This window comes from Zootoca vivipara, chromosome 6 (assembly GCF_965207765.1).
Source record: "Zootoca vivipara chromosome 6, rZooViv2.hap1.1, whole genome shotgun sequence".
Taxonomy (NCBI): Eukaryota; Metazoa; Chordata; class Lepidosauria; order Squamata; family Lacertidae; genus Zootoca; species Zootoca vivipara.
The window spans coordinates 15,618,074-15,633,651 of record NC_142589.1 but is presented as its reverse complement, the minus strand read 5'-3'; the positions used below and the strand labels follow the sequence as shown (position 1 = coordinate 15,633,651).

At 48.6% G+C, this 15,578-nt stretch overlaps 1 protein-coding gene across 2 annotated transcripts in view; it reads left to right on the top strand.

The window, feature by feature from the left end:
• Positions 1 to 14,675, top strand: part of C1QTNF12 (C1q and TNF related 12) — a 32,980-nt gene extending 18,305 nt beyond the window's left edge. For both annotated transcript variants that reach the window (XM_035120700.3, XM_060276202.2), the window contains 6 exons: positions 160 to 271; positions 965 to 1,146; positions 5,455 to 5,563; positions 5,841 to 5,931; positions 12,422 to 12,500; positions 13,354 to 14,675. In XM_035120700.3, coding sequence (XP_034976591.1) covers positions 160 to 271; positions 965 to 1,146; positions 5,455 to 5,563; positions 5,841 to 5,931; positions 12,422 to 12,500; positions 13,354 to 13,452 — 672 coding nt within the window. In that variant the 3' untranslated portion in view covers positions 13,453 to 14,675. The remainder of the gene's footprint in view (positions 1 to 159; positions 272 to 964; positions 1,147 to 5,454; positions 5,564 to 5,840; positions 5,932 to 12,421; positions 12,501 to 13,353) is intronic.
• The last annotated feature ends 903 nt before the right edge of the window (positions 14,676 to 15,578 follow it).

Genomic DNA, 15,578 nt, shown 5'->3' with positions numbered 1-15,578 from the left:
AATGTTGCGAGTTTTGCCTTGAAACCCAACTTGCGAGAAAGGTGGGATATAGAATATATGAAATGAAGGAGTCAAATCGAATGAACCAGGCTAGCATATTTATCACTAATGAGGTTTCTGAATCCCCTCTCTCTCCCCAAACACTCTTCTTTCTTTCAGCGGGGGCTTGTTGGGCCTCCAGGACCCCCTGGCCCTCCAGGCCCCCCGGGGGCTCCAGGGGCAGAAGTCACCCAGGAAGTCTTGCTGCAGGAGTTCAAGAAGATGTTAAAAGGTACGCGGGTTCAAGAGAGGCCGGCCTCCTTCCAAGCTCAGGCGGCAGCATCTTCCTCTCTTGTTCTTTTTCTCAAGCCCTCATTTTTCCCCCACTACGGCTCTGTTAGCACCACACATTTAAGCCTCACCTGAAGCATGTTCAGAACATCAGAAGAGCCTCCATGCCGGGATCAGGCCAATGGGTCCATCTGGATCACAGCTTCTCAAACGCCAGCTGTTTTGGGACTACAACTCCCACCATCCCTAGCTAGCAGGACCAGTGGTCAGGGATGATGGGAGCTGTAGTCCCCAAACAGCTGGAGACCCAAGTTTGGGAAACCCTGCTCTAGATAGACCAGCGAACTGATCTCACAGTGGCCAACCAGATACCCCAATGGGACATTTGCAAACAGGAGTTCAGCACAAGAGCACTTTAAATGTATGGTGCTGCTATGGCTGTACAACACCGTATGTTTAAAGCACATGACTCCCCACCCCACCCTCCTGGAAACTTTGGTTTGTGCAGGGGGCTGGGAATTGTAGTTCTGTGGGGAAGGGGCAAACTACAGTTCCCAGAATTCTTTGGAGGGCAAGGCAAAGTGCTGTGAACGGATGGTGTTCACTCAGCCAAACTCACTCTTCCAGTTGGACAGAGAAGCCGGATTCTCAGGGACTACAAGACGGCCTCCTATTTGATTCCTTTTTCTTACAGAAGCCACCGAGCGGCGGGCCCCTCCTGCTTTGCCAACCCCTCTGAGTGAGGCGCCCCCCTTGCTGCTGTCCCTGGAGGAGGCCACTCCCTACCGGCGAGTGGAGGAGGCTTTTCACTGCAAACTCAAGGGCCAGATCATTGTGGACAAGAAGACCTTGATGGAACTCCAGAACTTCCAGATGGTGAGGAGACCACATCTCTTTGACTAGCAGGCGTTATTGGACGGTGAGAGGCATGTATTGGGTTGTAGCCAAGGCTAGTCCTGATTAGAGTAGACCCACTGATGTTAATGAACAGGAGGACTAATTTAAGCCATAGCTACTTCCCCCAAAGGATTCTGGGAGCTGTCATTTGTTAAGGGTGCTGAGAGCTGTGAGGAGACCCCTGTTCTCCCTCACAGAGCTACCATTCCCAGAGTTCCCCAGGAAGAAGAGTTGATTGTTAAACCATGTGAAGAATCATAACTCTGTTTGGGGGGGTAGGGGGGTCTCCTTCCAACTCTCAGCACCCTTAACCAACGGCAGCTCCCAGAATCCTTTGAGGGAAGCCATGGCTGTTCAAAGTGATATCATAGTGTTTTAAACGTGTGAATGTGGCTTACGTTTGTAGTTTATTTACTTACTTTAAGGATTTCATAACCCTCTCGGCCTTGGAATGGCAAGTTTGAGTCCCAGAGCCGTTCTTTAAACTCAATGAATTGCCAAGAGCCTCTCTAAAAGTTAAATCTCTGCTCCCTGCATATGGATGTTGGAAAGGGGGTGGGTGGGCAAAGTTCTCTGGAAGGATAATCCTGGTGCCATGTTAATTGGCGTGGAGAGAGGGAGACTCAAGACATCTTAATAGCCATCAGGGGCTGTAATGGAGGGAGTCAGTCCTTTCTTAATTACATTTGGCAGATTCTTGGGGCCTGCCCGTGCCAAGGGGTACACTGGTGCCAGCACTTGTGGGCCTGAGCAGGGCGTGTTTGGGGCACAAACGTAGCCGTGAGTCTGCGGCACAGTTGCTGTGGGCGCCGACAGCGGGACGAGAGGGCATCCTGGCGACGAAAGGGAAAATAGGCCCTTGTCAAGGCGGCATTTCATCACCTCAGTCTTTGGGTGTATCTGCAGACTGAACGCAAAGTCCTTGGGAATCAGAAGTGGGGAGAGAGACCTGTTGTGCTCCAGCCCTGCTTGTGGGGTTCCCAGAGGGCTGTCTGGTTGACCACTGTGGGGACACGGTGCTGGGCTGTGTTGTGTGTTGGGCCCGGAGGCGCCAGTTTCTCTGGACAATTGAGGGGGCCCCGACACAAAGTCCTGACATCATGTGTGGGTCCCTCTGAATACTGAGTGGGCCCAGCCCCTAAAAAAAAAAAGATTGGGGGTCCGTAGTGCCTTGGGCCCCGGGAGCCGGTCTAATATATCAGGGCTGTCGTTCATAATTCTCCTCCTGGGTATCTTTACTAGAGGATCAGACAAATTCATGAAGGACATGGGTATGTTTAGCATAGGGAAAGAGGAGAATGAGAGGAGATTCGATAGCCATCTACGAATATCTCAAGGGCTGTCACATGGAAGATGGAGCAAGCTTGCCCTGGAGGGTGGGACTCGAACCAATGGCTTTGAGTTACAAGAAAGGAGATTCCGACTAAACAGACAGTATGAGCTGTTTGACAGTGGAATGGTCTCCCTCGGGAGGTGGTGGACTCTCCTTCCTTGGAAGTTTTTAAGCAGAGCTTGGGCGGCCACCTGCTTTAGCTGAGATGCCTGCATTGCAGGGGGTTGGACCAGATGACCCTTGGGGTCCCTTCCAACTCTTTGATTCTCTGATTCAATGGCTACCAATGGCTGCTAGTCCCGATGGCTATGTTCTCTCGCTACTGATGGAGGCAGGATGCTGCACGATACCAGTGGCTGGGAATCGCAACTGGGGAGAGCTCTCAGTTTCTGCTTGCGGGCTTCCCATAATGAGCCTGTGGCTGGCCCACCTGAGAGCAGGATGTTGGGCTTGATGGAGCTTTGGCCCGATCCAGCAGGGCTCTGCTTAGGCTCTTAACATCTTCATGCTTCTGGTGAAGCAGATGCTCTACTGCTGAGCTCAAGTCCTCATAGGGAATGGGAGCACTCTGTTGACGTTCTTTCATTCTGCAAGAGACAGAATGGTGAAGCCGCAGAGAGAGAGAGAAAGACGTGAAGAAACAGGAATGTTTTATCAAGCGGTAATTTACTGGTGCCGGAAAATTGCCTTCCATTTCAAGCCCGCGGTTTCGGGGGAATTAAGTCGCTGCCTCCGTTTTAGTTTAATTGCTTTTAACGAAATGGGGGAAGGAGCAGAGCTGCCAAAAATGGGTTGGCAGCTTCTGCCTAAGAGATTGGAGGGGGTGGACACATAAATTTGAAAAGGGGAGTGGAAGGCCCCATACCATATACTAGGGGTGTCAAATGAGCAACTGAGAAGAATCAAAGCTGTCTTATGCATGGCCTATGGCTTGATATCGCTCTCTACCGTCCTACTCTCCAAAGTGGTACAGCCTTCCAACAGACGCATCATAGTGCTGATAATGCCAAGGCTGAAGGTTCGATCCCTGTATGGAACAGCTGCATAGTCTTGCGTTGCAGGGGGTTGGACTAGATGATCCTCAGGGTCCTTTCCAACTCTACAATTCTATGATTCTATGTAGGTTCGCTCTAGCTCTGTAGCTGTTGAGCTAACTCAAGCAACCCACTCATTTCATCTGAGTTTTATTGATAAATATATTACGTATATCTGCCAGTTTTGTGGATTTTAGCTGTTTTATCCATCCTTTTACGATGGGCCATATCCCACTAAGTCCTTCTTGGTGATAGAGCTACCTGAAATTAATGGACCTACATCTGTCATGTTCATCCATGAGAATGTAAGGAAAGCCCTGCAGCTGAATCAGGCCAATGGTCCATCTAGTTCAACATCCTCTTCTCACAGTGGCCGACGACATGCCCATTAGGATTGCAGTCTTATTTGATGGATGGTTTGATGGAAGATCTATTGTATATTATTTTTTTACCCTTAGTGTTGGTGTATTAATATGCTGGGACCTTTGGACCAAACACCATATAATCATCGTCATCATAAATATTATTATTATTAATAACAGTAGTAGTAGTAGTAGTAGTAGCAATGATTACAATAATATTACTGTATTTTTCCATGTACTGTATAAGATTAGGTTTCCCCCCCAAAAAAATAATGTCAAAAATTAGGGGGCGTCTTATACTCTGGGTCATATCCCCCATTTTCTTAAATCTGAGTCCCCCAAAATAGGGGGCATCTTATACATGGGGGTGTCATATAGATGGAAAAATACGGATAGTAGTAGCAGTAATAACAATTAAAATATTATTAATATTAATAGTAGTAGTAGTAATAATAAATATTATTAATTAGTAACAGTAATTACTAATCGTAATAGAGTTACCTAGGCAAAACCAGATTTCTCTCTCTCCTGAAAAAAACCACCCAAGTTCTGATGTTGCAGCAACAGCAGAACCTCCAATTAATGGGCTTTTTCTTTCCTTGGCACATTAAAGCTAATTTTCTCCTCCTCCTTGATTTGAGCCAAACCCACAGGGCAGGAGCCAAAGATAACAATAAACACCCGCACTGCGTTTATTTTAGGCTAAGTCCGATAATCTTTCCTGCCAGCTTTGCAACTGGAGACCTCTCCCTTGCATGGCAGCAGCTAAACCCAGGGTGGGAGGTTGGGAGGGCTCTTTGGGCCTCCGAGGTCCCCACCCCAAAATTGTAGAGATGAAGGCAAAGAAAAACAGAGGCCGCTAAGCCCCTTCCCAATGGCGCAGAAAAACGTGATTCGGTAGGGCTAGGGCTGCGTGTTTAGGGATGTTTGAGAATTCCGCCGAAACAGAAACGGTAGCAGAAATTGCCAGAGGACACATCCAGAATGGAAATCAATTGGGTGAACATGATCGGCATTTGCTGTTCTGTCTGCTTTCCTTCCTCAAACGATACACAATTGATTATGGTTCTCCCTGCCTCAACCCCCCCATTTGCATTGTGCGATGAAATGAACCGGATGGAATAATGTCACAACCCCATTCCTGGGATAGTGCTCAGGTGGTAGAGCGTGAGACGATGGGTTCGAGACCCACTTTGGGCAAAAATGATTCTTGCATTGCATGGAGTTGGACTAGGTGTCTCTCACGGGTCCCTTCCAACTCTGCAGCCTTATGATTCTTATGTAATCAAGCACTTGGCGCTACGGATGTTACGGTTTCGTTACAGTGGACAAGCGAGGTGAATGGTGCCATTTTTGGTGAAAGGCTTAACTGGGGGGGAAAGATTGAATGTTAAACCTAATGTGGATACAACCCTGAGATTATTGAATGTAAAGCGGTCCGGTGATGTTTTGAGTCAAGGGCACAACTCAAGAAAGTTATGAAATAAAGAGAAGGGGAGCAGTGGAGGCGGTGGCCAGGGTCTCGTTGGATTTGTGACAGCGTTCTTTTTCTCCCTAGCCTTCGGCCAAAGGAGCGTTCCTCCGGGGATCTGGCTTGAACTTAACCACCGGCAGATTTACAGCATCTATATCTGGCATTTATCAGTTTTCGGCCAACGTCCACATTGGTGAGTGGGAACTCTCGCTGCTGGCAGATAACATGTCCTTTTGCCTTCGTTTCCCAGCCGGTCCAGTCTTGGAAAAAGAAGGTCGAATCTAACCCCATGAAAGCTGGCTCCTCTAACACAGGGACCTTATTTATGATCCGAGGGGGTCACATTTGCAACATTTGCAGAGGCAAAAGTGGGTGGGGCGATAAATGTCGATATTAAATTTGCATCGTAGGCTAATTTCTATGCGCACATCTCTATATTCATTACATACCCTCCTTCCTTTTCCTCCAAGACCACAGTGAGCTGAAAAGTAAACTACAGCTTCGAGCAAGAGACAACGTCCGGGTGCTGATCTGCATCGAATCCCTCTGTCATCGCAACACGTAAGTCACTGAGATGCTGCTGCAATGCCATCTCAGGACATGGGTGGTGGGGAACCTTCGGCCCATTGTCCGAATGTGGCCTTCCAGCTCTCTGTGTCTGGCTCTCAGCACTCTCCCCAGGCCACACACCTCCCCAGCTAGGTCTCTCCCCAGCCCTGCTTTGCACCTTCCTTGAACACATTTGCCTGGCTGGAACATGTCCTTGAACTCTGCCTGCCTGGATAGAGAGGGGTGGGTGTTGAAACCAGCCTACTGCACAAAGGTCATTTAAAAATCCATTGCTCCACTCACTTTTACCTCTGGCTCTGAATACCACTGGCATGTGGCCCCCAGAATGCTGCCCAGAAGGGAATGCGGCCCTTGGAATAAAAAAGGGTCCCCCATCCTTGTTCTAGCATCTTTACGGCAGGTCTAATCTAAGGTTTCTTTCTAAATGGATAATTGAAGTAACAACAAGAACAACAACAGCAATATCCCAGCCATTCTTTCCTCCCCAAAATACACTTGAATCTCAACTTACGCTGGTCAGAATAACACTAGCACATTATGAATAATAGGATTCAATAATAGGACCCAGGGACCCAGGTGGCGCTGTGGGTTAAACCACAGAGTCTAGGGCTGCAACAGGGTGAGCTCCCGTTGCTCAGTCCCAGCTCCTGCCAACCTAGCAGTTCGAAAGCACATCAAAGTGCAAGTTGATAAATAGGAACCGCTCCGGCGGGAAGGTAAATGGCGTTTCCGTGCGTTGCTCTGGTTCGCCAGAAGCAGCTTTGTCATGCTGGCCACAAACGCCGGCTCCCTCGGCCTATAGAGCGAGATGAGCGCCTCAACCCCAGAGTCGGACACGACTGGACCTGATGGTCAGGGGCCCCTTTACCTTTAATAGGAGTCAAAAGGGAACTTGGAGGTCATTTTGCTCCACCCCCTGCTGGGCACAAGATCTTCAATGCTGGAGGCAACTAAATAATGAGAAAAGCTCTGCTGGATGAGGCCAATGGCCCATTGGGGTCAGGCATCCTGTTCTCCCAGTGTTCATCCAGATACCTACAGGAAGCCCCACCAAAACAGGGCCCATGGAAATTAAGAACATAACTAAAGTCTGCTACATCAGGCCAAAAGCCCATCTAGTCTAATACCCTGCCAACCAAATGCTTCTTCTGGAAATCCTGCCAGTAGGACCCGTGTGCAACAGCAACTCTCCCTACTTGTGAATGCCAGCAAGTAGACATTGTGCATCCAATACTGAAGGCCGAACGTAGATTTCAGGCTTAATAGCCTTCTTCTCCATGCTGCTTCGCTGACTAACCAGTTTCTGCACAAAAACCTTCAGTGAAGCAGAGCTGGCCACCTTCCAAGGCACTCAACTGCTCCTATCTTTTAGCCAAAGTTGACTTTCCTGCCCTTTCCACCCCCCTCGCTCCTTCGCGCTGGAGCGACAGAAAACGCACCGGCTCGGTTTTCCTCAGGACAACCCTTCAATCCTCTCGTGGTCTCCCCTTCATCTTCTCTTATCCAGCGTTCATGGCTTACCCTGGCCCGTGGCCGCCATCTTTGTTTTGGAGGGTTCTTTGGAAGTTGACTCATTCTGGAGCATTCTGGGGTCCGAATGGCTGCCGTGCACAAAAATATGGCAGCCTCGTGCATTCAGACCTGCTGACAGGCCCCTGTCTCCCATGGCAACCATCCGCAGCTCTTCCGAAGGCCTGCAGCTCCTCAATAGACCTTGTTGAAAGGGCTGTGTCTCCTCAGGAGGCCTTGTTGGAGAAGCTTAGAGATCTGCAGTTCATTCGGCAGGTGGCAGTGGTGTTCCCCCAGGCCTTTCTAAAACATCCCCTATGCTTTCCTTGCGCAAGAATGGCCATCTTGGGCCTTTTCTCTTGCCTGATTTGTTCTTTGTCCATCACACTCGCCACAACTCTGTCAAAAGTGGGGGAAATGTCCTCGGAACGGGTCTCTGCTAGCAGCTCTTGAAACCCCACGGAAGCCAAAAAGTGGAGCTGGAAGAAAAGTTTGGGATCGTGGCTGTGCCAAAGGCCCCCCCCTTCCTCTTTGTGACTCAGATGGAACCGATCTCGCTGTTAAAGTTCTAATTTAAACACTTTTATTGGAGGAACAGGGAAGAAGGTGTGGAATGCTGAAGGCTTTAAAAAAAACACAACCAGACCAGGCCTTGTTCATAGGCTTTGTTGGCTCCCCCAAAAGACGCCATGGAGCTTTCAATGAGATGTTATTAGTAGCAGTGGGTGCTGGGAGATGGCAGAAACCCCTCGAACCTGATAGTTTGGCAGATACCGCAGCAGGGAAGAACACAGAGTCAGCAATAAATTGCATTCATAACACGAATACAAAATCCACCGCAAACCAGGAGCTTAATACATCGACGCAGCCAGTTGATGTTTTCCATGGGGGAAATCTGGGTGAACAGATATGTTTTAAGCAAGGGCCAAAATGCCTAATTAGGGAAGAGAGGATGTGTCCCATTTCATTTTTCTCATTTTTCCAGTCTTACAGTCAGTCCACATTTCCTCTTGCCTTTTTAAAAGAAGCCCCGCATGAAAATTCACCTGCTGTTTTCTGAGATTTTCTCCTAATGTATCCATTTCCATATGCAGCTTTGCCGAATACACAGGTTTTGTTTTGCAAGCCATTTCCCCTGATATAATGCATGTTTGTATACCATTTTTCCCTTATATGCCCTTTAATGCACAGTACCACCAAGCTTATTTTCATTTTTCGTGTTTCTATCCCACAAGGAACTTGAGCAGGCGTGTACGTGGTTCACTTCTTCCTCCCCATTTTTGTCCTCACAACAACCCTGTGAGATAGATTAGGCTGAGAGACTGCACCTGGTCCAAGGCCACCCAGTGAGTTTCATGGCTGCTTGGGAATTTGAGCCCTGGTCTTCCAGGTCCTAATCCAACACTCCAGTCATTGCACCACACTGGTGTATAGATAAACACTAGCTTAGTTTTTTTTAATTGTTTATAGCCCAATGGCCCATCACAATACAGGATGAGCAGAAATCACACAGCTACAAAACTAAAGACTTTGCATGCCACCAGACCAGGACAAATCTACAATGTCCAAAATTTAGGAACATTCCTTCTATTCAGCATCCCTGGGCTTTGGCAGTTGCACGAACCAAAAAAGTTGCTCTTACCTTTCTTGTGCTAGTAGAAATAGTGTCACCCTATAGCTGATGCACATTTCAACATCTGCCAAAACCATTTAATTTTCGAATCATCTGGTTGACTTTCTAAGGCAGGCACCCCCAAACTTCAGCCCTCCAGATGTTTTGGACTACAATTCCCATCTTCCCTGACCACTGGTCCTGTTAGCTAGGGATCATGGGAGTTGTAGGCCAAAACATCTGGAGGGCCGCTGTTTGGGGATGCCTGTTCTAAGGAAATCTGAAAAGGGGAGACAAATTTAGCTCTGGGTGAATCACACAATGGGCAATATGAAACATAGAATCATTGAGTTGGAAGAGACCACAAGAGCCATCCAGTCCAAACCCCTGCCAAGCAGGAAAAACCATCAAAGCATTCCTGACAGATGGCTGTCAAGCCTCTGCTTAAAGACCTCCAAAGAAGGAGACTCCACCACACTCCTTGGCAGCAAATTCCACTGTCGAACACTGTCAGGAAGTTCTTCCTAATGTTCAGGCGGAATCTTCTTTCTTGTACAGTAGTTTGAATCCATTGTTCAGTGTCCGCTTCTCTGGAGCAACAGAAAACAACCTTTCTCCCTCCTCTATATGGCATCCTTTAATATATTTGAACATGGCTATCATATCACCCCTTAACCTTCTCTTCTCTAGGCTAAACATGCCCAGCTCCTAAACCGTTCCTCATAAGGCATCGTTTCCAGGCCTTTGACCATTTCGGTTGCCCTCCTCTGGACACGTTCCAGCTTGTCAGTATCCTTCTTGAACTGTGGTGCCCAGAACTGGACACAGTACTCCACATAATGGAAAAGATCCTCAATAGACCCTCTGGGGTTTCAGATGTGAATATTTCCCAGCCCTATCAGGAGATGTTGGACAGGTGGCCTACCCACCAAGCCAAGGGTCTCTTCTTCAGCTTTGGAGCAATTGGCCATGCTTGTAAAGGCTACTCCAGTTGCTGAAACAGAGGTGGAAGAGAGCCTCTGGCAAGTCAGGGGGCTGTTGCTCTTGGACCGTCTCTGGATAGGGGTGGGTTCATGTGAATGTTGGAGTTGGGTTTTGGCATGGCAGCTGTGGAAACTGGGAGCAGTGGAGTGAGGCGATGGTTTCCGTTCCCTCGGCTTGCCTCACCTCTTATGAAACATGACGAGGCCAGGGCATCGGCTGGCTCGGGGCATGCCTCTACCACCTGCCCAACCTGGCAGTGCCCCTTTATTAGGGCTTCGCTTGCACCTGCAGGGTGGGGCAACCTGCCTCCGGAGGGCATGGGACCTGTTGCAATGTCGGTAGGAGAGCAAGCCCAAACGAGCCACCGGCTGGCAAAACTGGTGAGAGCGAAGAGCATGTCGTAAACATGGGGGTTGTAGCCAACATCGGCCCTGCTCAGAGTAGATCCACTGAAATGATTCGGCACGGCTAATTTAGGGGTTGCAGCCAACTTTAATCCTCCTCAGACTAGACCTTTTATGTCAGGCATCCCCAAACTGCGGCCCTCCAGATGTTTTGGCCTACAACTCCCATGATCCCTAGCTAACAGGACCAGTGGTTGGGGAAGATGGGAATTGTAGTCCAAAACATTTGGAGTTTGGGGGTGCCTGTTTTATGTTGTACCCAACTACACCTTCCTCAAAGTAGACCCTAAGTTGGCTGTGGTCATTATTTTCAATGGACGCATGTCTAACATTATTAATGGTCATGTCTAACTTAAAGGTAAAGGTAAAGGAACCCCTGACCATTAGGTCCAGTCGTGACCGACTCTGGGGTTGCACACTCATCTCACATTATTGGCCGAGGGAGCCGGCGTATAGCTTCCAGATCATGTGGCCAGCATGACAAAGCCGCTTCTGGCAAACCAGAGCAGCACATGGAAACGCCGTTTACCTTCCCGCTGTAGCGGTTCCTATTTATCTACTTGCATTTTGACGTGCTTTCGAACTGCTAGGTTGGCAGGAGCTGGGACCAAGCAACAGGAGCTCACCCCGTCACAGGGATTCGAACCGCCGACCTTCTGATCAGCAAGCCCTAGGCTCAGTGGTTTAACCCACAGCGCCACCTGGGTCCCTATGTCTAACTTAGGTTAACATTAATGGTCACTTTTAACTTAGGTTCATTCATTTCAACAGGTATATTCTGAGCAGAACTTATTTGGCTACAACCCATCATTTTTTTACTTGGTTAGTCATCTGCTTTAGAACCGAGGGATGGATGGAAGAAATTTAAATTAATGTGTTTGTTGCTGAAACATCTCCACTTTGTTTTTGCTCCACTTCCTCCAAATTATCTTCAGAAACTGACTGTGTGGGGATCCTCTGGCCTTCCAGATGTTGCTGAACTACAACTTCCGGCAGGCGTTGCCAACGGCCAGAGGGATAAGGAGAGTTGTAGTTCAGCCAAGGTGCAGGGCCAGAGGTTCCCCCCACAGTCATTTTTTCTCAAGATAATTTGGAGGAAGTTGAACAAAACTTTTAAATAGCCCATTCCTATGCATATGCAACCGGAAGCAAACTGGTACTGTGTTCAGTGGTCTTCCTCATGGGTAAAGGTGCAGAGTAAAGTTAGGGCCAGGTTGTTAATACATCTGTCTTTGCAAGCCGGCGGAATTCACAGAGGAAACAACGAGAGCATACTGCAATTGGAGGGGCAACCCAAATGATCAAGGGGGTGGAACAACTCCCCTATGAGGAAATGTTGACGCATTTGGAATTTTTTTTTTTTAGTTTAGAGGAAAGGCAACTAAGAGGTGACATGGCAGAAGTTTATAAAATTATACTTGGCATGCAGAAAGGGGATAAGGGAAAGTTTTCCCTCCTCCTCTCATAACGCTGAAATGCGTGGACATCCCGACAAAAGCTGAATGTTGGAAGCTTTGGGACAGAGGAAAGAAAGTGCTTCTTCAGGCAGCACATAGATAACCTGCGGAACTCACTTCCACAGGAGGAAGCGGGGAACACTAACTTGGGTGGCTTGAAAAGAGGACTGGACAAATTCTAGGAGGTTGAGACTACGAATGGCTATTGTCCTTGATGACTGTGCTCTGCCTCTGTGGTCAAAGGGGAAAAAATGCTTCTGGATGTCAGTTTCTGGAAATGGCAGGAGGGGAGAGTGCTCCTCTGCTCAGGGCCTACTTGCAGGCATCTGGTTGGCCACTGTGAGAATAAATGGACTATATGGGCCATTGGCCTGATCCTGCAGGCTCTTCTTATGTCCTTATAAATGACGGAGAGCTTGCGGCATTTGAGATATCCCAGTTCTCAGCCGCCGTGCTATGCCAAGCTATGACTCTGGCCCGTGAACATCTGTTTCCCTTTCTTTTGCATCTCGTAGGTCTTTGGAAGTTATTGCTGGTCTGGAAAGCAACAGCAAGATATTCACCGTTTATGTCCACGGATTGCTGCAGCTGCAGGTATAAGGGGGTTGGAGAGCTGACAGTAATGTAGCCTATAAAGAGCATCAGCGAACTGAGACAGACTCCCACCCCTGGGGCCACCATTTTTATGCAACAGGTTCGGCAGGTGGGAAGAACCGTAGCTCAGTGGCAGGGCATCTGCTCTGCATGCAGAAGGTCCTGAGCATAGCTGTCAAGTTCTCCCTTTTTTTAAAGGGAAATTCCCTTATGCCGAATAGGCTTCCTCGCGAGAAAAGGGAAAACTTGACAGCTATGATCCTGGGTCCAATCCCCGGCATCTCCAAGGTACTATTATTAGGTTTTATTGTGTGCATTTCAGGTCTCAGGGCAGATTACAATTAAAATACTGAAAATGCTGTAAAACAGCTTCAAATTATAGAAATAAGATGGGTCCTAAAAGCATGCACCTCAAGTGTCGAAAGCCAAGGCGTGCTTTGTCATGGAGGGGAGGGAGCCCCACAACCTTCTACAGAGAAGGCCCTTTCCTGGTCTGCCACCCCCCCCAACTCCTGAGGGTGGCGGAACAAGGAAGAAGGCCTCCTTTGCTGATCTCAGCACCCAAGAAGGTCTGCAGGGAAGGAGCAGGTCTTTCGGGTATTTCAGCCCTGAATGGTTCTGAGAAGTGTTTCCCAAACTTGGGTCTCCAGCTACAATTCCCATCCTTCTCCCTGCTAGCTAGGTAGGGGCGATGGGAGTTGTAGTCCAAAAAGAGGTGGGGACCCAAGTATGGGAAACACTGGCTTTGAACGCCCTTCAATCGGACCTGGAAACAAACTGGCAGCCCCTGGGCTTGTGGTTCTCTTGTAGCTTTGTACATCGCACTTTCTTCTTCTCTTCCCTTGTGGTGCAGCCTGGACAGTACACTTCTATCTTTGTCGACAACAGCGCCGGTGCCCCTGTCACCATTCAGAATGGATCCGATTTCATGGGGATGCTGGTAGGAGTCTAATCCCAGATGACCCACAACGCAGGGTGGCAGAGGGGTGAAGATGCAACCGAGGACCTGCCTGTCCGTACTTTGCCGCCTCTGTCCCAGGAGATCACCTTCTCTTTGCTGTTACGGTTCTCCAGCTGAGTGACGCAAACAATACTTTCCCTTCTCCCCACGGCATAGCAATAATTCAAGAAGAAGACAAAAATCACGGGAGGAGAACAGTTCTTGCCACTGAACCTAAAAGACCAGATCTATTTCATTCCCAGTACAATATATTCACAGGATACCTTCACTTCCTCAGTGAGATCCAAAACTTTGCTTTTGCTTTGGGATGCAGCGTTTTGTTTTTGAAAAGGCCAGCCTTCCAAGGACATCTAACTCTCATCTGAACTGGGGCGGGCGGGCTTGGTGCACTGTGGGTAAGTGGGTCGCTGAGGGCATAAGAAAAACAAAGGTGGCTCCACAGCAGAGCACCTGCTTTGCGTGTAGAAGGTCCTTGGTCCAGCCTCCAGCATGATTTGAGAAACAGCAAACTCCCTTCTGAAAGGATTCCTGTTTTCTGATTCCACCCTACCTAATTGGTTTCCTTTAGAAAAGAAAAAGCCCAAAAAGCTCTTTGCAATTTAATGCAGAACCCTTTTTTTAATCAGCCTTCCCGTTGCAGATGCAAAAGCGTGTCCCATAAAAATGGATGGAGAGCAAGTAAGTCCATTGGACCAGTTATTCTCTCTGGACATCAATTGGTGGTGGGGTGGTTTCCCCCCCCCCAATCAGTTCCTGGCAGGGAACCTATGCAGGCCCCTCCTGTGAACCACTTAGACCTTCCCAGAGGAAGCAAAGGAAGCAACTATATGGTTGTAGCCCATGATGTCCCACTCAAAACAGACCCATTGAAATTAATGGACTGAAGCATCCCGTTACTGTCAATGAGTCTACTCTGTGTCCAACTAGCATTGGATACAACCCAAAACGAATGGAACAGCTGCAAAGTTATTCTAACAGGTGGGTTGTGAGTCGCAGGAAAAGCTGATGAAGGAGAGGGGAGTCCCCACTTTTAGAATGGGGTTTCCTCCATGCATCCTTCAATTTCTCCATCTTCACCGCATCCCTGAATTTTGTTGACATTCCAGCCCTGCTTTCAAGTGATTGTTGTCGGATTGTGTGTGTGTGTGTATGTGTGTTTGTGCTGGCTCTGCCTGAGTTGAAAAACAGTTTAATAATTATTATAATTGAGAAGAGAACTGTATATTATTTAAATTATCTGTGCTTGACCGCAAGTGCCCAGCCTCACTATATACAAAGGCTGAGGAAGGCAAGTCTGGAGCTATTTGTAATTGGTGTGATGTCGCCAGAGTGATTTCTGACGGGACTTTGCCGCTCTTGTTCCTGGGGGGGAAAGAGAAGGGGGATACGCTCCCACCAAGCGCAGCCTCCCAAACAGACAGAAAGGATGTGTTTGGGCTCATCACAGCAGCTGGCAGATCTCCGCTAACTTCTTTCCAGAGACTTTGACATGCAACTGTGGACTTAACCATCAACACCCATCCTGGACCTTCAAAGGCTCCCCCACCCCGACTGCTTAAAAATCACGCCCCCTCCAGGCCTTTTGTTGGGTTTCAAAGCAACCCCATTAGGGCAGGACAAAGTGTTACAAATCCATTTCCCCCCTCCCGCACCCGTATTATGAGCTCTCATTCGTCTCCTAACCTCGTCGATACACTTCTCTGCCCTCCCTGTGCAGGAAGCAGGTAGCGATTTAAACAGTCCACACCTGTCCACTTTGAGCAGGGCAGAATCCTGCTGGATAGCTCAGTTGGTTAGAGTGTGGTGCTGTTAACACCAAGTTCGTGGGTTCAGTCCCCATAAGGGGCAGCTCAGGGTCCCTTCCAACTCTGTGATTCTATGAAATGTCAGCAGTGGGCAAAGATGGATTTAGCAGCCTGGTCCTGGCAGGAGAGATGTCCACCAGGGGAGCTGTCCAGCAATGACCTGGTGCTGGTTCAGCAAAGCTTTTACATTAGCCAACAGACTTGTGGAGACGGAGTGTGTGTGTGTGTTATAGCAGGCCAGCTTTTCCTGCCTCTTCCTGGCTCCTCAGCAGGGCCCTGTTGCGTCTGCCTCCCCTAAAGTGGGGAGAGATA